The sequence below is a fragment of the Hypanus sabinus genome, chromosome 5 (assembly GCF_030144855.1).
Source record: "Hypanus sabinus isolate sHypSab1 chromosome 5, sHypSab1.hap1, whole genome shotgun sequence".
Taxonomy (NCBI): domain Eukaryota; kingdom Metazoa; phylum Chordata; class Chondrichthyes; order Myliobatiformes; family Dasyatidae; genus Hypanus; species Hypanus sabinus.
The window spans coordinates 147,036,529-147,061,624 of record NC_082710.1 but is presented as its reverse complement, the minus strand read 5'-3'; the positions used below and the strand labels follow the sequence as shown (position 1 = coordinate 147,061,624).

The following is a 25,096-nucleotide window of genomic DNA, read 5'->3' as shown; positions in this document are numbered from 1 at the left end:
ATCTGCATCCCACAGTTACTGAACAGAAACATCTGTATTCAGACTGTTACTGAACAGAAACATCTGCATTCACACAGTTACTGAACAGAAACATCTGTATTCAGACTGTTACTGAACAGAAACATTTGTATTCCCACAGTTACTGAACAGAAACAGCTGCATTCCCAGTTAACAAACAGAAACATCTGTATTGCCGTTGTCACAAAGCCAAAAACATCTGTATATGCACTGTTACTAAACACAAACGTCTGTATTTTCAATATCACTAAAAAAACAAATATCTGTATTCCCACTGTTATCAAACAACATCTGGCAACTGCCCTGGTCTGCAGCCAGAAGTAGAGCACAGAATGACAAGTACACACCCCACACTACTGTTCTATCTGCTCTGTCCAGCATTTGGCTCAGCCCGGGTAACATCTGTTCTGATGAGGTGAGGCCAGTCAGCCCTTCAATCACCTTGTTCTGCCTCACCCCAGTCTTCAAAGCCAAGTGAAGCCTCTCAAATCTGGCTCTGAACCTCCCAGCTGACTCCTGGCTTTGGGTGGGTAATCCAAATTCCCAGGCCAGCTTCCTCCATCTACTGGATGAAACCATTCAAGCCCATCACCCAATGACCCTACCCAACACCGAGGGAGATGTTCAGCAGATTCCAACCCCTGCTCAGGAGAGGGTCTCACATATCCCAAATCATTTTCCTTGTAACTCTCACCTTTAGGTCCGGTGGTTCCAGGGTCTCCCAGGTTTCCAGGTAATCCGGGGACGCCCACATAACCCTGGAAATCAAAGGGACGGCATTAGAAAGTCTCCCCCACCCCCAGCTCTGAAGCCAGGAACTGAACCAATAGTAATGACCTGCCATTCAGGGTCATTGCCTGGTGAGGTAATTACATCAGATTTCATCCCACTGTGATTAATACTAGGAACTTGTCCAGCTACTGAGAGCTGGAGGTTGTGCAATGACCAGCACTGCCAGGAGTATTCCTGCCCCTCTACTGGCCCAGAGTCCCACTGTACCTCCCATCCCCAGGCGCTGGTGTGTGGCCAAGTGGTTAAGGCTTTGGGCTAGCAATCTGAAGGTTGTTAGTTCGAGCCTCAGCCGAGGCAGCATGTGCGCCCTTGAGCATGGCACTTAACCACACACTGTTCCTGCACGGCAAGACAAGAGATGAGACTTAAAGCACAGCAGCACTGCCTTCCTAACCGAGGGTGGAAAGACTGGGATTGTTTTCTGCTAAACGATGGGAATGGAGGGATACCTCAAAGCCAAATTCAAAATAAATTCATTCTCAAAGTACATATATGACACCACATACAACCTCGAGATTGTTCTGTTTGCGGGCACTTGCGAAGGAGTTGAGTAGAATGAGTGAGGATTTCATTGAAGCCTACCAAATATTGAAAGATCTGGAGAGAGTGGATTTGGAGAAGATGTTTTCTATAGTGGGGGTGTCTAGGACCAGAGGCACAGCCTCAGAATAAAGGGATGTCCATTTGAAACCAAGAAGCAGAAGAATCTCTTTATCCAGAGGGTGCTGAATCTGTGGAATTCATTGCCAAGTCATTGGCATATTTCAAACAGAGTTTGATAGGTTCTTGATCAGTGAGGGTGTCAAAGGTCACAAGGAGAAGGCTGGAGAAGGGGGTTGAGAGGGAGAGTAGATCAGACATGACGGAATGGTGGTGTAGACCCGACGGGCTGAATAGCCTCATATTGCTCCGAATTTTTATGGTCTTTTAGTACATGCCCTCTAATCCAGACAGCATCCTAGTGAACCTCCTCTGCTCTCTCCACAGTCTCCATATCCTTCAGAGTGCTTCCTGCCACACCCACCTTCTCACCCGGCATCCCAGGAAAGCCTCTGATACCCGGAGGGCCTGGGATCCCTGGCATTCCTTTACTTCCAGGTTCTCCCAGTTGTCCTGGTAATCCTGGCCTGCCTTTCTCTTGTCCTGGAGTTCCGGGAATACCAGGTCTTCCTCCTCTGCCTGGGAAACCAGGCATTCCTTTACTCCCTGATGGAGAGGAGAAGTACACAGATTGGCCAACAACAACACAGCAGCACTCGCATAAGCACCTTCACTCGGGGGAGCCTTGCAGAGTGATTAACAGGAGCATTAACAAGTGTCTGAAACACCTTGAAGTGGATCATTACTACCACCTCTCTACAGTGTGACCCTCCCTCAATGTGACCCTCCATCAGTAACATCCTCCCTCAATGTGACCCTCCATCAGTAACACCCTCCCTCAATGTGACCCTCCATCAGTAACATCCTCCCTCAATGTGACCCTCCATCAGTAACACCCTCCCTCAATGTGACTCTCCCTCACTACCACCCTCCCACAGTGCAACCTCCCTCAGTATCGCCTCCCACAGTGTGTCCCTCCTTCAGTACCATCCCTCCCACAGAGTGACCCTCCTTCACTACTGCCCCTCCTACATATGTCTCTCCCTCAATACAACCCCATGCACAGTGTGACCCTCCCTCAGTACTGCCCCTGCCACAGTGGAGTGCTTTTCTCCATTGCCCCCAGTGTGGAACCTGGATCAGATCACATGCTAGAACAGAGCTCCCTGTCTCCTGTCTGCATGGAAACAGTATTTCAGGCTGAGAGGCTTGGGAGCGATTTATTATGGTTCAGAGCTTCATTTGTATTTATTGAAATGCAGTGTGGAATCGGCCTTTCTGGTCCTCTGAGCTGTGTGGGCCAGCAATCCCCTGATTTACTCCGAGCCTATTTACAATGGCCAATTAACCTACCCACCAATAAGTCTCTCGACTGCGGGAGGAAACACACGCGGTCACGGGGAGAACGTACAAACCCCTGGCAGACAGCGGCAGGAATTGAACCGGTGTCACTGGTCTTGTAAAGCATCGTGCTAACCACTGTGCCTGCCCCAGTGGAACAAACCCATATGCACACCCCCCCCGCCTCCGAGCCCAGACAATGGAGAGCAGTCACTTCGGATTTGGAAAAAATGGCATACCTCTGGGGCCAATGAACCCAGGCTGTCCAGAGAGACCAGAATCACCCTTGTCCCCCTTCACTTTCTCCATCATGTGCGGTTCGATGGGTGGGGGTGGGCCGGGGGGACCCCTTTCTCCTCTGTCACCTGTGGTCATTGAGAAAACACCATCAGCTCCCACTTGGCAAAGCCCCTTTGTCAAGGCCATTGGAATAGGTAAATAAGAGTTCAAACCGGTACTCAGTTCATTACCATCACGTGTACAGTGAAAACTTCGCTGTGTGTGCCTTTCTTACAGATGGCCTCGTGACAGAGTACAGTTAGGCAGTACAAGGTAAATCACTAACAAAGATTATCGGCTAGAGACAAGATGCAGAGCAGGTACACATTGACACGCAAGGTCATAGTGAAGTAGGTGGTGTGGTCCATCCTACTGTACTACTGAACTCTTCAACATGCTCACAGCCGCGGCATAGACACTGTCCTTGAGCCTGGCGGGATGAGCTTTCAGGCGTTTGTATCTTCTGCTTGATGGGAGAGGACGTCTGGGATGGGAGGGATTTTGATTTTGCTGGCTGCATTACTGAGAAGCGTAGGGGAAGTCAGTGGGGGGAGGCCGACATGCTGGGCTGCATCCACAATCCTGCAATTTCTTGTGGCTATGGACACAGCATCCTAACCAGGCCAGATAGGATACTCTTGATGGTGCATCAATATAAAAAATTTTTTTTTTTTTTTGCTTTTATTTTCTATTCCTAATTGCCCTTGAGGAGGTGGGCTGAGCCACTGGCTGCTGCAGCCCTTCCGGAGAAGTGGTATTGTGAGGGCTCCAGGATTTAGACCCAGTGTCAGTGGAGGAACAGCTCAGTGTGGACTTTGAGGGGAATCTGCAGGTGATGGTGGATCCCAGCACCCGCAGTCCCTGACCTCGTAATGGAAGCCATGATTAGGAGATGCCGTGCTGCTGTCTAGACAAACGTGGGCAGTAAATGGAGCGTCGTGATGAGTGATGGGGTGGTTGAGCTTTGAGGGTTTGCTAAGCCAACCTTTGCTGGTGGATTCAGTAACCCAAGCCCACTGTGTGGACCTGGACTCCTGGACACAGCAGAGCAGTGAGGGAGGTGGGCCACACAGCTCTCTGATGAGCACCATTGTGTGGTGCAGACTTAGTCCAGTCAGCTCCTTGTAGACACACCCTGGTGCTGCTGGATCCACCAATGAGACCATAAGACGATAGGACATAGAAGCAGGGTTAGGCCATTTGGCCCATCGAGTCTGCCCCATCATTCAATCATGGCTGATTCTTTTGTCCCCTCCCCGGCCTTCTCCCCGTAACCTTTGATGCCATGTCCTGTCAGGGATTGATCAAGCTCTGCCTTAAATACACCCAATGACCTGGCTTCCACTGCTGCCTGTGGTAATAAATTCCACTAATTCACCACCATCTGACTCTACCATCCTCTGCATCTCTGTTTTAAATGGATACCCCTCCATCCTGAGGCTGTGACCTCTCGTTCTAGACTCCCCCACCATGGGAAACATCCTTTCCACTTCTACTCTGTCTGGGTCTTTCAACATTCAAAAGGTTTCAATGAGATCCCCCCCCCCCATCCTTCTAAATTCCAGCAAGTACAGACCCAGAGCCATCAAACATTCCACTTATGATAACCCTTTCATTCCTGAAATCATCCTTATGAACCTCCTTTGAACATCACATCTTTTCGTAGATAAGGAGCCCAAATTTGTTCACAATACTCAAGGTGAGGCCTCCCCAGTGCCTTATAAAGCCTCAGCATCACATCCTTGCTCTTGCATTCTGGACCTCCAGCATTTGCCTTCCTTACTACCAGCTCTAATTGCAAGTTAACCTTCAGGGTGTTCTGCACAAGGACTCCTAAGTCCTTTAGCATCTCAGATTTTTGGATTTTCTCCCTGATTAGAAAATAGTCTGCATATTTATTTCTACTACCAAAGTGCATAACCATGCATTTTTAAACATTCATTTGCCACCCTCTTGCCCATTCTCCCAATTGGTTTAAGTCCTTCAGCCTACCTGTTTCCTTAACACTACCGGCCCCTCCACCAATCTTCATATCATCTGCAAACTTGGCAACAAAGCCATCTATTCCATCATCTAAATCATTGATATACAGCATAAAAGTAAGCGGTCCCAACACTGACTCTTGTGGAACACCACTAGTCATTGGTTACCAACCAGAAAAGGATCCTTTTATTCCCACTCGATGTCTCCTATTAATCAGCCAATGCTCTAACCATGCCAGTAACTTTCCTGTAATACCATGGGCTCTTAACTTGGTAAGCAGCCTCATGTGTGGCACCTTGTCAAAGGCCTTCTGAAAGTCCAAATATACAACATCCACTACATCCCCTTTATCTACCCTACGTGCAATCTTCTCAAAGAACTCCAACAAGTTTGTCAGACAAGAGTCTCCCTTAAGGAAACCATGCTGATTTTGTCCTATCTTGTCCTGTGTCACCAAGTACTCCATCACCTCATCCTTAACAATTGACTCTAACATCTTCCCAACCACTGAGGTCAGGCTAACTGGTCTATAATTTCCTTTCTGCTGCCTTAGCCTAGGTGACTTATGTACCCTTAGGTCTTTCAGCTTTTTGAGCACCTTCTCCCTTGTAATAGTAACTGTACTCTCTTCTCTTCCCTCCCACTCTTCAACATCTGACACATTGCTAGCATCTTCCACAGTGAAGACTAATGCAAAATACTCATTTAGTTCATCTGCCATTTCCTTGTCCCCGTTATTACTTCTCCAGCCTCATTTTCTAGCGGTCCTATAACCACTTTCATCTCTCTTATTTTTTATATTCTTGAAAAAGCTTTTACTATCCACTTTGATAATGTTTGCTAGCCTGTATTTGTATTTCATCTATTCCTTCCTAATGATTTAGTTTCTGTCTGTGGGGTTTTAAAAGCTTTCCAATCCTCCGTCTTCCCATTAAGTTTTTGCTTTGTTGTATGCCCTCTTTTGCTTTTACATTAGCTTTGACTTCCCTTGTCAGCCATGGTTGTACTATTTTGCCATTTGACTATTTATTTTAGTTTTGGAATACATCTGTCTTACCCTCTTCCTAGAAACTCACACCCTTGCTGCTCTGCTGACATCCTTGGCCAACTCCTCTCTCATACCGATGTAATTTCCTTCACTCCACTGAAATGCTTTACTTTCTCCCTATCAAATTTCAAGTTGAACTCAATCCTATCGAGATCAGTGCTTCCCAAAAATGTTTTTTTTTTACCTTAAGCTCCCTAATCACCTTTGGTTCATGACACAACACCCAATCCAGTACAGTTGATCCACCAGCAGGCTCAGTGACAAACTGTTCTAAAAAACTCACTGTCTTGGGATCGATTTCCAAACTGATTTTCCCAATCGACCTGCGTGTCACATGCCCTATGACACCCATGGGTGCTGCCGGGACCATCCAATGACATACGGAGATGGTTCACAGGGTGCTGAGATGTCTCTCCCAAGACGGATGGGCAGTGGTGTGGAGCAGCTTAAGGGTCAGTAACTCACCTTTCAGTCCTTTCAGTCCTGAGACTCCTACAACTCCTTTCTTTCCAGAAAATCCAACTTCGCCCTTCCGACCCTTGATTCCAGGTTGACCTCTGAAGCCTTTGACACCAAGAAAGCCCATGATTCCCGACGAGCCTCTCCCACCTGAAGGGATGAACGGACAGGGTGAGTCAGCAGAGATGGAGCAGCAGGTTGCCAGGGGCAGGGCAACCCCACAGAGGACATGGTCACCGCCCATCTCCCTTCCTTCCACACAGTCTCGCCCTGACCATTCAAGTGCTCACCTAGAAGGGTTCTAAATCTCTGGTCCCACTACCCCATCAGGCAGTGTGTCCAGATCCAACCACTGTCAGGGAAAAGCATTCTCAGATCCCCACTGATTTGACCATCATCTTTATCATTGAACACACAGAGACCCTCTGAGGAAAGCAGCCACCCACCCGTTGTGTCAGAGAGTCATAGAAAAGTACAGCACAGAAACAGGCCCTTCAGCCCATCTAGTCCATGCTGAGCCATTGAAACTGCCTACTCCCATTGGCCTGCTCCGGGACCATAGCCCTCCATACCCCTCCCATCCATGTACCTATCCAAACTTCTCTTAAATGCTTGAGTCGAGCTCGCATGCACCAGTTACACTGACAGCTCACTCCAAACAACCCTCTCAGTGTCCATCATGGACGACATTTTGGGAACCTCATCTGTACCCTCTCCACCACTGTCACATGCTACCAGCTGTACCGCACGCACACACACACACACACACACACTCACCCTTCAGCCCATCGAGTCCTGGCAGCCCATCTGCACCATACGGAGCGCTCGGCCCGGGAAAGCCTTGGTCTCCGGGGGGACCCATCTCACCAGGAACACCAGGTAGTCCTTTCATCCCAGCTGGACCAGGGGGACCTAGATCTCCTTGGCTTCCTTTCTGACCCTGTTGACCTGCGGGCAGACAACTGGTCAGAGGTGAGCCGAGGGGGCAGGGAAGGGAGGGGGGGAAGGGAGGGGTATCATGGGATAGGGTTGTGAGGTGGTGTGATGGGGGAGTGGGAGTGAGGGGGTGCCCATGGCAGGGACCAGGTTTTGGTTGAACCTCGCCTGGTGGGTTGAGGACTCACCCATAAATCCAGGTACCCCTGGAATTCCCTGTAACCCAGGCAGTCCTGGCCGTCCAAAGGTGCCAGGAAGCCCCTTTTCTCCTGGGAATCCTGCAAGTCCGGATGGTCCAGGGTGTCCTTGCTCCCCTTTGGGACCCAGTGCTCCCTGCGCTCCATCCGTTCCTGAGGAAGATAAGCGAAATGGTTGCATCATGATCTGGTATGGCAATTCCAACATGCAGCAACATGAGAAGTTGTTGAGAGACTGGACACCATGGGCACATTCCCCCCAGTATCAGTTGCATCTACTGGAGATGCTGGCTGATGAAGGCAACATCCACTAACAAAGACCCCCAGCGTCTGGGCCATGCCACCTCCTCACAGCTACCATCGGGCAGGAGATACAGAAGCCTGAAGTACCACACTATGAGAACAGCTACTTCTTCTCTTCAACCATTTGGTTCTTCAACTAACTGGCACAATATTAATCACTACCTCAGTGTTGGACACCTTGTGCATTAGTGGATTTTGGTTCTTTTTTGTTCCGCATTCTTTCCTGAAAAAAAAAATGTGTATAATTTATGTGCAAGTAAGTTTTTCCATTGCACCTTAGCCAGCTGGTGGTGTAGTGGCATCAGCACTGGACTGTGAGGTGCGTGGTCCCGGGTTCAAATCCAGTCGGTGACTTGCACACTTCCCATTTGTGCTGGTAAAAACAGACAAATGCTATCTGAAAAAAATGCCGTCTGGAGCACCACAAGGGGTGATAAGGAACAACAATGATAATAAACTCTGTCTGACTTTGAGAAAGCTCATTCTGTGAACATTGGAGCAGTGGGTTATTCTGTCCCACACTAGCCAGTCTGTCCTACACTGGTCAGTCACACGTGCGTCTGCCCTTGAAGTGATCAGCCTTTTGGCTCCTTCCACTTTCTCCGATCTCATGGACACCCGCAAGGGCCCCAGCTATGTCTGTCTTTTCATTGGCTATGTGGAACAGGTCATGTTCCAAGCCTTCCTGGTAAAGCTCCCCAAATCTTTCTGCGCCACATTGACGACTGCATTGGTGCTGCTTCATGCAATTGTGCAGAGATCGTCAGTTTCAACAACTTTCCTCCAATTTCCACCCTGCCTTTGCTCTATTTCTGACAACTCTGTCTCCTTTCTCAACCTCTCTTTCCATCTCTGGAGACAAACTGTCTACTGATATCTTTTATAATCCCAACTCCCAGTTATCTTGACTGTACCTCTTACCAACCTGTCTCCTGTAAAAATAACATTCCCTTGTCTCAATTCTTTCATCTCCGCTTCATCTGTTCCCAGAATGAGGCTTTTCTTTCCAGAACGTTAGCGATGTCCTCCTTCTTGCTCAGCCAGTGATGACGCTCTCACCCATATCTCCTCCATTTCCCACACATCAGCCCTCACCCCATCCATGCAACAGGGAAAGAGTTCCTCTTGTCCACACCTACCACTGCATCAGCCTTTACTATCCAGCACATCTTTCTCCGCAACTTCTGCCATCTTCAATTGAATCCTAAAACACAGCTTTACCAACTCTCCGCCCACCCCTCCCCAGCTTTCTGCAGGGAGCGTGCTCTCCGTAATTTCATTGTTCATTCATCCCTCCCCACTTTTGTACACTGGCTGTTTGTCAGTCTTTACTTACAGTATGTATAGTTTGCATAAATTATACTGCATTTCTTTATTTTCCTGGAAGTGCCTGAAAAAAATCATCTCAAGGCATTACACGGAGATGTATACATCCTTTGATGATAAATTTGACTTTAGCTTTGATGAAATGTCTGTAAGTAAGGGAATCTGAAGGAAGTATATGGTAACATACAAGACAAAGTTTGATAATACATTTTAATTCAACTTTGATGAAGGAAGTAAAAGCTTCAGAGATGCCAGGAAATGAGGCAGGTTGGGTAAAACATTTCCTGTCCATGAGATTTATTGAAAAGAAGTTCAGGCATATTCTCAGGAAGACACATCCTTCTGGCAAAGTCCCAATTCTGAACCACCATTCCGGCCACCTTCAGCCCATCAGACCACTTGACCTTGTAGTGCTGATCCGTAACCTTTAAAAGAGCAGCTCCCACATAACTACAGCCAAAGAACAGGTTTGTCCCATTCACAGATCCCCTGCACGCTAACTGGCCCCCTTGACACTATCTACTGTAACATACAGACACAGCCCTTTGGCCCATCTTGTGCATGCTGACCATGACGTCTATCTACGTTAAAACCATTTGCCTAAATTAGGCACACATTAAGAGCGAGATATACCAGTTGGGTGGTGTCACAGCAACAACCTTGCTCTCAACATCAGCAAGGACTTCAGGAAGGGTAAGACGAGGGAACACACCGCCAATTCTCACAGAGGTATCAAATGTGGAGTTCCCGGGTGTCAATATCGCTGAGAACTTGGGTGCAACATATTGATGCAGCTATAAAGAAGGCAAGATAGTGGCTCATTTCGTTAGGACTTTGGGGAGATTTGGCTTGTCAACTAAAACACTCAAAAATCTCTGCAATGTACCATGGGGAGCATTCTGACTGGCTTCATCACTGTCTGGTATGGGGAGGAGGGCTACTGCACAGGATCAAAATAACTTGCAGAAACTTGCAAAATTAGTCAGCTCTATCATGGGCACCAGCCTCAGTAGCATCCAAGACATCTTCAAGTTGTGGTGCCTTAGGAGGGCAGTGTCCTTCTTTAACCACCCAGGACATGCCCTCTTCACACTGTTACCATCGGGAAAGAAGTACAGAAGCTTGAAGCCACACACTCAGCGATTCAGGAACAGCTTCTTTCTCCTCTGCCATCTGATTTCTAAATGGACCCAGGACAACTTTTTTTTTTGCACGACTTATTTTAACTTAACTATTTAATAGACTTATCTATACTTACTGCAATTCAGTTTTTTCTCTATATTTATTTATTATTATTGCATTGTACTGCTGCCGTAAAGTTAACAGATTTCACAACAGATATTTAATCTGATTCTGATTTCTCTACAGGGTTTCAGGTACTAGGATAGAGGACACACTCGAAATAAACTTAAAAAGAACAAATGTAACGATCCCGCTTGAAGCCATCCTGCTCTGTCTCACCTCAGATACAATGCTCCACAGTTCTAGAGAGATAGAACACAGAACACCACAGCACAGTACAGGCCCTTCAGCCCACGACAAGTTAATCTACTCAATCTAACCCTTCTTTCCGACATGACCCTCAGCTTTTCTATCATCCCTGTGCCCCTAATATATCTGCCACTACAAACAGCCCTAGCAGTGCATTCCACACTCTGTGTAAAAAACTTACCTCTGACATCTCCTATGTACATTCCTCCTATCACCTTAAAATTATGCCCCCTGCTGTTAGACATTTCCACCCTTGATAAAGGTCTCTGGCTATCCACTCTATCTATGCCTCTTATCATCTTATACACCTCTATCAAGTCACCTCTCATCCTCCTTCACTCTAAAGAGAAAAGCCCTAGCTCACTAAATATACCCTCAGAAGACAGCATCTGGTAATCCAGACAGCATCCTGGTAAATCTCCTCCGCACCTTCTTTAAAGGCTCTACATGTCTTCTGTAATGAGGCGACCAGGAATGAGCACAACATTCTAAGTGTGGTCTAATCAGATTTTTTAGAGCTGCAACGTTACCAAGCGGCTCTTGAACTTAATTCCCCAACTAATGAAAACCATCACACCGTACCATTTCTTAACTCTTTATTACGGTTCAGAGTAAACTCACCAAGTTGCTATGAGCTGCTCTTTTAGATTTAAATTGTCTTCTAATTTTCTCCTTTTTGGGGAGAGAATTCAAATATTTAGGTTATTCCCACGATGCATTATCACATCTCAGCTAGAACTACCAGGTTTGACAATCCCATGTAGATGGAGAATTGCTGTGTTTTGCAAACAACTCTTAGTGTCACATTATTCATCTGACAGACAAAGAAGACCACATGCTATCTGCAATCTTTATATATTTTGTCTACGATTTCCTATAATGTTCAGTGATGCAGAAGCAGAGTTGACATCCAGCATCTCCCAACACGATTCAGGGAAGACATCAGTGCTGCTCAAATCTTAACCAATTACTGAAAGCTGTCTTCGCTTTCGGGGCCAATTTCAATCATCTCTGTCTTTAAATTTAACATTAAGAGAACACAGGTTTATTGGTGCACAACAGTCTATTTTTATATTAAAATAATCTGCTAACAGTGTATTTTGAATCAGACCAGAATCTGAGCGGAATTGACAGGGTACGTACTGAGATGCCTTTTCCTCTCCGTAGAGGGATCAAAACCAGGTCATAGTTCCAAGATAAAGGGAGCATTGGGGTGAGGAGAAATGTCTTCATCAGAGGGTGGTGGAGTTTTGGACAGGGCTGAGGCCAGTGGCTTTCTGAGCATCGAGCAGAACAAGGGATCTGGGGATTTGGAGAGCAACTCAAGCATGAACTTACTGAATAGCGGGGCAGGCTTGAGAAGATGGCTGATGAACTCGTTGATGGTTTCATTAAAACGCTGAACACTTAAAAAACTGAATAAAGAGTCAATGATTCGAGCCAAGATCCTTCATCAGGACCGATAATGGGTCAGAGCGGTCAGAGCCTGAAACACTGACTCCTTATTTCTTTCCATGCATGCTCTCTGGCGAGCTGAATTCATCCATCACTTTACGTGTGTCACTCTGGATTTCCAGCATCGGCAGAATCAGCTGCCCTAAACCTGTGCTTACAGGAAGCCACCCCAGCTGTCACCTCCCCCACCCCTCTCTGGAACCAGTGTTAGGGTCCCACAGCTGTGGGACGTGCCCATTCCTTACCTGGGGATCCAATCATGCCTTCATCTCCAGGAATTCCCTTCACTCCGGGCTTTCCCTGGAAGCCGGGCTCTCCCGGAAACCCTGGCTCTGCTCCGATCACGTCCCCATGCCAGCCCTTCAGACCAGGTTGACCCTGCCCTCCAGGCCAGCCCTTCAGTCCTGGTAGCCCCGGCAGGCCCGCCACACCACGCTCCCCCTTCCTGCCTTGCGCCCCGACGAATCCTGCAAGAGGGAGAGAGAAGCTGACCATAGGTTCTCGTGTGAACACGCAGGGATGGTCCCCAGTAGGGGCATCAGACAGCTGGGGGCTGACCTGGGGATGGAGGGAGAGGAGGAGATAGGGGAATGTGGCACATTGGGACAGGGAAAACCGCGGTCAGAGGCATGGCTACCTTTTGGGACAGGTGCCAGAACCATCATGTTCACACCGATCAGTGGTCGGAGAAGGGTGGCTACCACCAGCTCACTGCAGGACAGCGAGGGGCCATTCAGTCCACTGAGGCTGTGCTAGAATCATTGGCAGCCTTGTGCTACACCACAGATGACCGCGTCTACCCCTCCACTGACCAGACTCTGACTCGCACGCCGTCCCCATGGTCATGGGGGTGAAGGGTCGACTAACTTTCCTTATGGATTACCTTCTGGGCCTGGAATTCCTGGTCCTGGGGCTCCAATGAATCCTTTCCTCCCTGGATATCCTTGCCTGGACGTTCCTGGCAATCCTTGCTGACCTTTTTCACCTGGAATGGGACAGTTGTTTTGAAGTAAGGTGTCCACAGAAAACAAGCTTTAGTGGTGCAGGACAGATCAATACACCTGGCCATACCTGTCTCTCCAGGTACTCCTGGTTCTCCCGGCACTCCTGGTTGTCCTGGGCTCCCACAACCAGCACCTGGGAAGATGAGTGTGTAACAGTCAAATCTCCATCAATAAGCAATTCTAGTTAAACTCCAAACTTAAGTGTTTTGCAGGCTTCATCTTGCTCACCTGTTCATGTGGGCTGGTCACTCACACAAGACCGGATCCTGCATGGACTCTGTCCACACTTCCTACCGTCTCAGTAAAGCAGCCAGCATAAGCAAAGGCCTCACCCACCCCTGGCGTTCTCCCTTCCTCCCACACCCACTGGGCTGTTGAAAGAAAGTCTGAAAACACATACCGTCAGGCTCAGGGTCAGATTCTAACCCAGTGTAGTCAGACTCTTGAATCCATCTCTCGTACAATAAGATGCACTCTTTACCTCACAATCTACCTTGCTATGATCTCGCATTGTTACTTCTATATTCTAACTCCATTCACTACATAATGATCAGATCTGTAGAAACAATATGCTAATAAGCTTTTCATGACAATAATAATAATTCTAAGATACAAAAGCTTAAAAGCACATTCCACAGTATGTGTGAAAGCACATACTAACCCTAACAGTTCTATCCCACTGTTACACTGAATGGTTCTCTGACGCAATAACGATGGACTCCTGATCTCCTACACTATCTCGTCACGGCCTCGCACTTTGCTGTCTACCTGTGCGGGACCAGCTGCAACACTCTATTCTGCATTCCGTTATTGTTTTAATAAAAGCAGAGACTATTTTCTGAGAGGAAAGAAAATCCAAAAACTGAAGGTGGCAAGAGGTCATTGTGCTGGTTAACTTGCAGTTCGAGTCGGCGATGAGGAAGGCAAATGGAACGTTAGGGTTCATTTCCAGAGGGTGAGAATATAAAAGCGAGGACGTAATGCAGGGATTTTCTAAGGCACTGGTGAGGCCTCACTTGGAGGCCTGTCAGCAGGTCTGGGCCCCTTATCGAAGGAAGGATGTGCTGACCTTGGAGAGGCTCCAGAGAAAGTTCATGAGAATGATTCCAGGAATGTTAATGTATGAAGGCATTTGATGGCCCTGGGTCTGTATTTGTTGGAATTTGGAAGCACTGGGGGGGGGGAAGGAGCTATCGAATGTTGAAAGGCCAAGATAGAGTGGATGTGGAGAGGATGTTCCCTATGGTGGGAGGATCTGAGACCAGAGGACGCAGCCTCAGAATAGAGGGAAGTCCATTGAGAACTGAGATGAAGAGGAATTTCTTTATCCGGAGGCGGCTGTGGAGGCTGTTATTGGGTATATTTAAAGTGATGTAGATAGATTCCTGATTGGCAAGGGAATGAAAGGATATGGGAGAAGGTGGGGGATTAGGACTGAGAGGGAAATGGATCAGCCGTGATGAAATGGTGGAGCAGATTCGACGGGCCATGTGGCCTAATTCTGTCCTTCACTTTGGTGTATATATTATATATATATGTATGTATGTATATGTATTATATACACTTTGGTGTATATAATATGGTCTTCACTTCTGTGCCACCTCAATATATTTATGTACAGAATAATCTGTCTGTCTGCACACAAACAAAAGCTTTTCTCAGTATCTCAGGACATAAAAATAAACCTAATAAGTAATAAATTTTATATCAATAACAAAAGTATTTTGCTCACACTTAGATTCCCTGAAAAGGCGGGGCACTAGTGTGAGCTGTTGCCCTGAATGACTGCAGGTCATCTGGTGAAGATGGACCCAGAGTGCAGTTGGGAGCTTGGACCCAGTGACGGTGAAGGAACAGCAATAGATCTCCCCGTCACGGTGGGGTGGGGGCGGGGAGGGGAATCTGCGAGTGATGATGTTCCCCTGCTCCTGCTGCGCTAGTCTTTCTGGGTGGGAGAGGCGGTGGGTTTTTTGGGAGGGGCCGGTGTAGTGTACTATGCGGTGCAGACGATGCACAGTGCAGCCACGGTGTGCTGTGCGGGAGGGAGAAGGTGTTTATGGTGAATAGTTAGGGCGCTGGTCAAGCGGACTCCTTTGTCCCGCATGGTGAGCTAAGCTGCACTAATGTTGGCAGTCTGCTCACCCAGAGTCCCATCACACCCCCAACGGGCATCGTAGACAGCGGGAAGGCCCTGGGCGCCACTCGACACGACCTGACGTGGTTCCGCGCTGTTGGTCAGTGGTGGCCATGGAGTTTTCACAGAGAGGGTCCTGGTGACCAGGCTGGACTCGACCTCAGATCCACTGCAGATGGGCATGATGAGATCAACACCACAGGATACCATCACTGGCTCCTGGGCGTCCTGCAAAGGGGCATCCTGCCTGTCTCGCAACAGAGCAGATGTGCAAAATTCCCCTCAGTCAAATGAAAGTCATCTGGGGATGCCACTCTTTCGAAGACTGAAAGGCAGAGCCTCTTGAAGGAGGGAGGGCAGAAGCAATCTCCCTACACACCTAACTCAACGAAGCAGGACACTGCCGCGGGAAAGGCGGAGCAGACTCGATGGGCCGAATGGCTTAATCCTACTCCTATGTCTTACGATCTTATAGATCAGGCGGATTTGCAACGTGCCAGCTCCCAACTCTCTGGGCGGCAGGTACTCTCTCCCACAGAAAGTCGGCTGACCTTTCCAAGGAAGTGTTACTAACTTCCGCTCCTCTGAGAGATCAGAACCACACATCAAACCTAATGCCGAATGTAAGGTATATTTAGTTGCTCATGACTGGATGCCACCTACTCCCTTATACCGCACACTTGTGTCAAGAGATCAAAGCTTGCTTCCCTCTTTATGTTGGAGGGTCCATTTAACCCTTAACTGGCCAGGCACTGGTCTTTTGGTCTCGGCCCAAAACGGCATCTCTTTATTCCTCTCCATAGATGCTCACTGAGCCTGTGAACTCCCCCAGCACTTTGTGAGTGTGTTACTCTGGATTTTCAGCATCCGCTGAATCTCTTGCATTTACAGCTGTCTGCATTTGGAGTTCAACAGTCTTTAACTACAAAAGGCAAGGAAGGTCCACGCTTTACCTGCTGGGTAACCCCCTGTTCTTCGCCATGCTTCCGGCTCCGTGGGGCACTCAGCGGCTGTTTAAACAGACAGGACACATGGATTACACTGAGCCGCGGACAATAATGGAGACTGTGATCATCTCTCATCAGCACAGGCTTGTAAACAGAGGTGCCGAACATGTTCCCTTGGCATTTTACAATCTATTCTGCAGCTAGGGAGAATCCATCAGGCCTACTTCTGAACCCGAATCTCAGAGCGAGAAGCGGAGAAATTAATTTCACACATCTGGGGATTCAGCGACAGAGGATGAGATGGAAGGAGAGGCTGGGCTGGCTCAGACTTTATTCCCTGGAGCACAGGAGAATGAGGGGTGACCTAACAGAGGTGTATAAAATCAGGAGGTGCACAGAAAGAGTGAAACATACAGTCTTTTTCCCAGGGAAAAGGAACCGGAAACTGGAGGGAATTGGTTCAAAGTCAGAGGAGAAAGCTTTAAAAGGAAAACCAAGGGGCAACTTCGTTATGCGGAAGCTGGTACCGGGGGGAAGCTGCCAGAGGAAGCGATTGAGGCGGACACAACAATAATGATTAAAAGACGTTTGATTAATGGATAGAAGAGGTTTAGAGTGATATGGGGAGGAGGTTCACGAGAACGAGTCCAGGAGTGAAAGGGTTAAGGTTTGAGGAGAGTTTGATGGCCCTGGGCCTGTACTGTTGGTATTTAGGATAATGAGCGGGGGATCTCTTTGAAACCAACCAAGTATTGAAAGGCCCAGATAGAGTAGATGTGGAGAGAATGTTTCCTAACATGGGGGGAGTCTGGGAACAGAGGGCACAGACTCGGATTAGAGGGACATCCATTTAGGACAGAGGTGGGGAGGAATTTCTTTGGCCAGAGGGTGGTGAATCTGTGGAACTCATTGCCACAGGGGCAGTGGAGGCCAATTCATTGGGTCATTGGGTATATTTAAATCAGAGGTTTTTAGACTGTATTTAGTAAGGGTGGCAAAGGTGATGGGAGAAGACAGGTGAACGGTGTTGAGAGAGACTGACGGAATGGCAGAGCCCTCTCGTTGGGCCAGTCAGCTTAATTCAGCTCCTATGTCATGGTCTTATGGGCCAAATGGTACAGAATTGAGCCAAGATGTATTACTGATCTAAGCGGTAGATCATACACCTGCCTCATCACACTGCTCCCAATGTCCAACAATACTTCGATCAGACACTCCTGCTTTCAAATTTCCGAAAGTAAAGCGGGGACCTACCCTTGTAACCTCCTCCAGCTGCTGACTAAAACTTGGGGCAGGCAAAGGAGGGCTGCAGAGCCTCTGGAGGGGCTGCCGAGGGAGGTGGCGGACGTGGAAGCGCCCATAGGGTAGGAACAGGGGTCTAAAGCAGGCAGGTGGCATTACTGTCAATGGGCATCGGGTTCAGCATGGGTATGGAAGCAGGGATAATGCTTCCCTGCTTAGGGTGTTGAGAACCCAGGACCAGTTCTCAAGGTAAGGTGCCAGCTACTTGGATCCCTCCCCCAGGTAAAGGGAGTTTTTTGTTGGAGGTCAAGTCCTGAGGCTGGACTCTTGCTGCTTGTGGAGGGTGCGGTTGGCAGCTCTGACCTATAGCGGGAGGATCCCGACAGCCTCTTGACTGGGGAGCTGTCTGATGCCGCAGGCTACCGGCAACCACACAGCCATCGCAGGGGCTGCACTGTTGGCAGATCAGGGGCAGGTTCATCGCAGACAGCCTCTCTGAGATCTCACCACTCTGTTCACGCCGAGGGGAGATCAGGTCACAACATATCAGGTAGAGAGTGAGAAAAACAGTATGGGAAGGCGCTTAGTGTGGGACCTCGCTGAGATGGAGTCAGTGTGGGATCATGTGTTCATTGTGGGATTGTGTCAGTGTGGGACTGTTGCAGAGGTATGGTCAGTGTGGGACCGTGTACACAGCGTGGGACCGTGCTGAGGTATGGTCAGTGTGGGACCGTGTACTCAGCGTGGGACCGTGCTGAGGTATGGTCAGTGTGGGACCGTGTACTCAGCGTGGGACCGTGCTGAGGTATGGTCAGTGTGGGACCGTGTACTCAGCGTGGAACGGTGCACTCAGAGTGGGACCGTGTACTCAGCGTGGGACTGTGCACTCAGTGTGGGACTGTGCACTCAGCGTGGGACCGTGCTGAGGTATGGTCAGTGTGGGACCGTGTACACAGCGTGGGACCGTGCTGAGGTATGGTCAGTGTGGGACTGTGCACTCAGTGTGGGACTGTGCACTCAGCGTGGGACCGTGCTGAGGTATGGTCAGTGTGGGACCGTGTACTCAGCGTGGGACCGTGCTGAGGTATGGTCAGTGTGGGACTGTGCACTCAGTGTGGGACTGTGCACTCAGCGTGGGACCGTGCTGAGGTATGGTCAGTGTGGGACCGTGTACTCAGCGTGGGACCGTGCTGAGGTACGGTCAGTGTGGGACCGTGTACTCAGCGTGGGACTGTGCACTCAGCGTGGGACTGTGCTGAGGTATGGTCAGTGTGGGACTGTGTATTCAGCATGGGAGTGGCTGAGGTACGGTCAGTGTGGGACTGTGCACTCAGTGTGGGACTGTGCACTCAGCGTGGGACCGTGCTGAGGTATGGTCAGTGTGGGACCGTGTACTCAGCGTGGGACCGTGCTGAGGTACGGTCAGTGTGGGACCGTGTACTCAGCGTGGGACTGTGCACTCAGCGTGGGACTGTGCTGAGGTATGGTCAGTGTGGGACTGTGTATTCAGCATGGGAGTGGCTGAGGTATGGTCAGTGTGGGACTGTGCACTCAGTGTGGGACTGTGCACTCAGCGTGGGACCGTGCTGAGGTATGGTCAGTGTGGGACCGTGTACACAGCGTGGGACCGTGCTGAGGTATGGTCAGTGTGGGACTGTGCACTCAGTGTGGGACTGTGCACTCAGCGTGGGACCGTGCTGAGGTATGGTCAGTGTGGGACCGTGTACTCAGCGTGGGACCGTGCTGAGGTATGGTCAGTGTGGGACTGTGCACTCAGTGTGGGACTGTGCACTCAGCGTGGGACCGTGCTGAGGTATGGTCAGTGTGGGACCGTGTACTCAGCGTGGGACCGTGCTGAGGTACGGTCAGTGTGGGACCGTGTACTCAGCGTGGGACTGTGCACTCAGCGTGGGACTGTGCTGAGGTATGGTCAGTGTGGGACTGTGTATTCAGCATGGGAGTGGCTGAGGTATGGTCAGTGTGGGACTGTGCACTCAGTGTGGGACTGTGCACTCAGCGTGGGACCGTGCTGAGGTATGGTCAGTGTGGGACTGTGTATTCAGCATGGGAGTGGCTGAGGTATGGTCAGTGTGGGATTGTGCGCTCAGCGTGGGACTGTGCTGAGGTACGGTCAGTGTGGGACCGTGTACTCAGCGTGGGACCGTGCTGAGGTATGGTCAGTGTGGGATTGTGCACTCAGTGTGGGACTGTGCACTCAGTGTGGGACTGTGCACTCAGCGTGGGACTGTGCTGAGGTATGGTCAGTGTGGGACCGTGTACTCAGCGTGGGACCGTGCTGAGGTACGGTCAGTGTGGGACCGTGTACTCAGCGTGGGACTGTGCACTCAGCGTGGGACTGTGCTGAGGTATGGTCAGTGTGGGACTGTGTATTCAGCATGGGAGTGGCTGAGGTATGGTCAGTGTGGGACTGTGCACTCAGTGTGGGACTGTGCACTCAGCGTGGGACCGTGCTGAGGTATGGTCAGTGTGGGACTGTGCACTCAGTGTGGGACTGTGCACTCAGCGTGGGACTGTGCTGAGGTATGGTCAGTGTGGGACTGTGTATTCAGCATGGGAGTGGCTGAGGTATGGTCAGTGTGGGATTGTGCGCTCAGCGTGGGACTGTGCTGAGGTACGGTCAGCGTGGGACTGTGCAGAGGTACGGTCAGTGTGGGACTGTGTATTCAGCATGGGAGTGGCTGAGGTATGGTCAGTGTGGGATTGTGCGCTCAGCGTGGGACTGTGCTGAGGTACGGTCAGTGTGGGACCGTGTACTCAGCATGGGACCGTGCTGAGGTATGGTCAGTGTGGGATTGTGCGCTCAGCGTGGGACTGTGCTGAGGTACGGTCAGCGTGGGACTGTGCAGAGGTACGGTCAGTGTGGGACTGTGTATTCAGCATGGGAGTGGCTGAGGTATGGTCAGTGTGGGATTGTGCGCTCAGCGTGGGACCGTGCTGAGGTATGGTCAGTGTGGGACTGTGTATTCAGCATGGGAGTGGCTGAGGTATGGTCAGTGTGGGATTGTGCGCTCAGCGTGGGACTGTGCTGAGGTACGGTCAGTGTGGGACCGTGTACTCAGCGTGGGACTGTGCACTCAGCATGGGACCGTGCTGAGGTATGGTCAGTGTGGGATTGTGCGCTCAGCGTGGGACTGTGCTGAGGTACGGTCAGCGTGGGACTGTGCAGAGGTACGGTCAGTGTGGGACTGTGTATTCAGCATGGGAGTGGCTGAGGTATGGTCAGTGTGGGACTGTGCTGAGGTACGGTCAGTGTGGGACAGTGTATTCAGCATGGGAGTGGCTGAGGTATGGTCAGTGTGGGACTGTGCAGAGGTACGGTCAGTGTGGGACTGTGCTGAGGTACGGTCAGTGTGGGACTGTGTATTCAGCATGGGAGTGGCTGAGGTATGGTCAGTGTGGGACTGTGCTGAGGTACGGTCAGTGTGGGACTGTGCTGAGGTACAGTCAGCGTGGGACTGTGCAGAGGTACGGTCAGTTTGGGACCGTGTACTCAGCGTGGGACTGTGCAGAGGTACGGTCAGTTTGGGACCGTGTACTCAGCGTGGGACTGTGCTGAGGTACGGTCAGTTTGGGACCGTGTACTCAGCGTGGGACTGTGCTGAGGTACGGTCAGTGTGGGACTGTGCTGAGGTACGGTCAGTGTGGGACTGTGCTGAGGTACAGTCAGCGTGGGACTGTGCTGAGGTACGGTCAGTGTGGGACCGTGTACTCAGCGTGGGACTGTGCTGAGGTACGGTCAGTGTGGGACTGTGCTGAGGTACGGTCAGTGTGGGACTGTGCTGAGGTACAGTCAGCGTGGGACTGTGCTGAGGTACAGTCAGCGTGGGACTGTGCTGAGGTACGGTCAGTGTGGGACTGTGCTGAGGTACAGTCAGCGTGGGACTGTGCTGAGGTACGGTCAGTGTGGGACCGTGTACTCAGCGTGGGACTGTGCTGATGATATGGGATCGTGGTCGATACTGGAAGCACCCGGTGTGAGACCATGCTAAGGCAGGATGAGCGTCGGAGCGTGACCTTAGTATGGCACTGTGTGGTCAGTGCTGGGACAGGCACGGCCCCCAGCCGACTAGCTGACATCGCAATGTTAGTGGTCACACCCATACTACGGGTGAGCAGAGACATATGGGGGTTGGACAGACTCACCTGGGTCACCTGTTTCACCCGGATGACCTTCAGTTCCAGGGACACCTTCAACTCCGATGTCTCCAGGCAGCCCCGGGCTCCCAATGGGGCCTTGGAACACCTGCCCAGGTTTGCCTGGGAGTCCCGAGAATCCTTTCCTGCCATGGGCTCCTGGGATCCCTGGGTCACCGGGGGGTCCTCTCTGCGCTTCGCCCTGAAACATCAGACGTGTGACCAGAGGGAGCAACAGGAACTTCATACATAACCTGCACTCCCGCAGGTCCAGGGGAACTCTTTGCCCGTTACGGGGGTGGGAGCCTGACAGATGGGGGTAGGGTAAAACTGAGTTCCAGGGAGCAGTGGGCTGTGGGGAGCAGAGACGCAGAGGGCGAGGGCAGGACGGGGTGGGGGTACATATGAGGTAACATGGTTCAGTACTCCTGTCCTGATCCCATCCACTGCCCCAGCAATCTCCCACTGTTCATCACTCCCACGGGAAGGGTGTCCAGAAAGTGGGGGAGAAGGGGCTGACAGGAGACAGGGACAGGAAATGCCGTTTGGAGAATGAGGAAGTGATTCAGCCATTGGTCCACAGTAGAAGTCCAGCCTTCCAGGAGGGATTCAATCCCAGAGTGGGTGTGATTACACACACCGGGGACCAGGTGTAGATCACAGTTCAGGGGTGATTACACACACCGGGGACCAGGTGTAGATCACAGTTCAGGGGTGATTACACACACTGGGGACCAGGTGTAGATCACAGTTCAGGAGTGATTACACACACCGGGGACCAGGTGTAGATCACAGTTCAGGGGTGAATACACACACTGGGGTCCGGGTGTAGATCACAGTTCAGGGGTGAATAAACACACTGGGGTCTGGGTGTAGATTACAGTTCAGGAGTGATTACACACACTGGGGTCCGGGTGTAGATCACAGTTCAGGGGTGATTACACACACCGGATCACAGTTCAGGGGTGATTACACACACCGGGGTCCGGGTGTAGATCACAGTTCAGGGGTGATTACACACACCGGGGACCAGGTGTAGATCACAGTTCAGGGGTGATTACACACACCGGGGACCAGGTGTAGATCACAGTTCAGGGGTGATTACACACACTGGAGTCCGGGTGTAGATCACAGTTCAGGGGTGATTACACACACCGGGGACCAGGTGTAGATCACAGTTCAGGGGTGATTACACACACCGGGGTCCGGGTGTAGATCACAGTTCAGGGGTGATTACACACACCGGGGTCCGGGTGTAGATCACAGGTCAGGGGTGATTACACACACCGGGGACCAGGTGTAGATCACAGTTCAGGGGTGATTACACACACCGGGGTCTGGGTGTAGATCACAGTTCAGGGGTGATTACACACACTGGGGACCAGGTGTAGATCACAGTTCAGGGGTGATTACACACACTGGGGACCAGGTGTAGATCACCGGTCTGTGGTGATTACACACACTGGGGTCTGGGTGTAGATCACAGTTCAGGGGTGATTACACACACCGGGGTCCGGGTGTAGATCACAGGTCAGGGGAGATTACACACACCGGGGACCAGGTGTAGATCACAGTTCAGGGGTGATTACACACACTGGGGTCCAGGTGTAGATCACAGTTCAGGGGTGATTACACACACCGGGGTCCGGGTGTAGATCACAGTTCAGGGGTGATTACACACACCGGGGACCAGGTGTAAATCACAGTTCAGGGGTGATTACACACACCGGGGACCAGGTGTAGATCACAGTTCAGGGGTGATTACACACACTGGGGTCTGGGTATAGATCACAGTTCAGGGGTGATTACACACACTGGGGACCAAGTGTAGATCACAGTTCAGGGGTGATTACACACACCGGGGTCCGGGTGTAGATCACAGTTCAGGGGTGATTACACACACCGGGGACCAGGTGTAGATCACAGTTCAGGGGTGATTACACACACCGGGGACCAGGTGTAGATCACAGTTCAGGGGTGATTACAGACACTGGAGTCCGGGTGTAGATCACAGTTCAGGGGTGATTACACACACTGGGGACCAAGTGTAGATCACAGTTCAGGGGTGATTACACACACTGGGGTCCAGGTGTAGATCACAGTTCAGGGGTGATTACACACACCGGGGTCCGGGTGTAGATCACAGTTCAGGGGTGATTACACACACCGGGGACCAGGTGTAGATCACAGTTCAGGGGTGATTACACACACCGGGGACCAGGTGTAGATCACAGTTCAGGGGTGATTACACACACTGGGGTCTGGGTGTAGATCACAGTTCAGGGGTGATTACACACACTGGGGTCTGGGTGTAGATCACAGTTCAGGGGTGATTACACACACCGGGGTCCGGGTGTAGATCACAGTTCAGGGGTGATTACACACACCGGGGACCAGGTGTAGATCACAGTTCAGGGGTGATTACACACACCGGGGACCAGGTGTAGATCACAGTTCAGGGGTGATTACAGACACTGGAGTCCGGGTGTAGATCACAGTTCAGGGGTGATTACACACACTGGGGACCAAGTGTAGATCACAGTTCAGGGGTGATTACACACACCGGGGTCCGGGTGTAGATCACAGTTCAGGGGTGATTACACACACTGGGGTCTGGGTGTAGATCACAGTTCAGGGGTGATTACACACACCGGGGACCAGGTGTAGATCACAGTTCAGGGGTGATTACACACACTGGGGTCCTGGTGTAGATCACAGGTCAGTGGTGATTACACACACCGGGGTCCGGGTGTAGATCACAGGTCAGGGGTGATTACACACACTGGGGACCAGGTGTAGATCACAGGTCAGGAGTGAGTACACACACCGGGGACCAGGTGTAGATCACAGTTCAGGGGTGATTACACACACTGGAGTCCGGGTGTAGATCACAGGTCAGAGATGATTACACACACTGGGGTACAGGTGTAGATCACAGTTCAGGGGTGATTACACACCGGGGTCCAGGTAGAGATCATAGTTCAGGGGTGATTACACACACTGGGGTCTGGGTGTAGATCACAGTTCAGGGGTGAATACACACACTGGGGTCTGGGTGTAGGTCACAGTTCAGGGGTGATTACACACACTGGGGTCCGGGTGTAGATCACAGGTCAGGGGTGATTACACACACTGGGGTCCGGGTGTAGATCACAGTTCAGGAGTGAGTAAACACACTGGAGACCGGGTGTAGATCACAGTTCAGGGGTGATTACACACACTGGGGTCCAGGTGTAGATCACAGTTCAGGGGTGATTACACACACTGGGGACCGGGTGTAGATCACAGGTCAGGGGTGATTACACACACTGGGGTCCGGGTGTAAATCACAGGTCAGGGGTGATTACACACACCGAGGTCCGGGTGTAGATCACAGTTCAGGGGTG

At 50.6% G+C, this 25,096-nt stretch overlaps 1 protein-coding gene across 2 annotated transcripts in view; it reads right to left on the bottom strand.

The window, feature by feature from the left end:
* LOC132394426 (collagen alpha-6(IV) chain-like) overlaps positions 1-25,096 on the bottom strand; it is a 177,402-nt gene that overhangs the window by 37,249 nt on the left and 115,057 nt on the right. For both annotated transcript variants that reach the window (XM_059970563.1, XM_059970564.1), the window contains exons 25-35: positions 21,720-21,912; positions 16,320-16,376; positions 13,300-13,365; positions 13,112-13,213; positions 12,474-12,695; positions 7,645-7,806; positions 7,298-7,468; positions 6,527-6,670; positions 2,991-3,116; positions 1,835-2,016; positions 713-776 (exon numbers count right to left, since the gene is read on the bottom strand). In XM_059970563.1, coding sequence (XP_059826546.1) covers positions 713-776; positions 1,835-2,016; positions 2,991-3,116; positions 6,527-6,670; positions 7,298-7,468; positions 7,645-7,806; positions 12,474-12,695; positions 13,112-13,213; positions 13,300-13,365; positions 16,320-16,376; positions 21,720-21,912 — 1,489 coding nt within the window. The remainder of the gene's footprint in view (positions 1-712; positions 777-1,834; positions 2,017-2,990; positions 3,117-6,526; positions 6,671-7,297; positions 7,469-7,644; positions 7,807-12,473; positions 12,696-13,111; positions 13,214-13,299; positions 13,366-16,319; positions 16,377-21,719; positions 21,913-25,096) is intronic.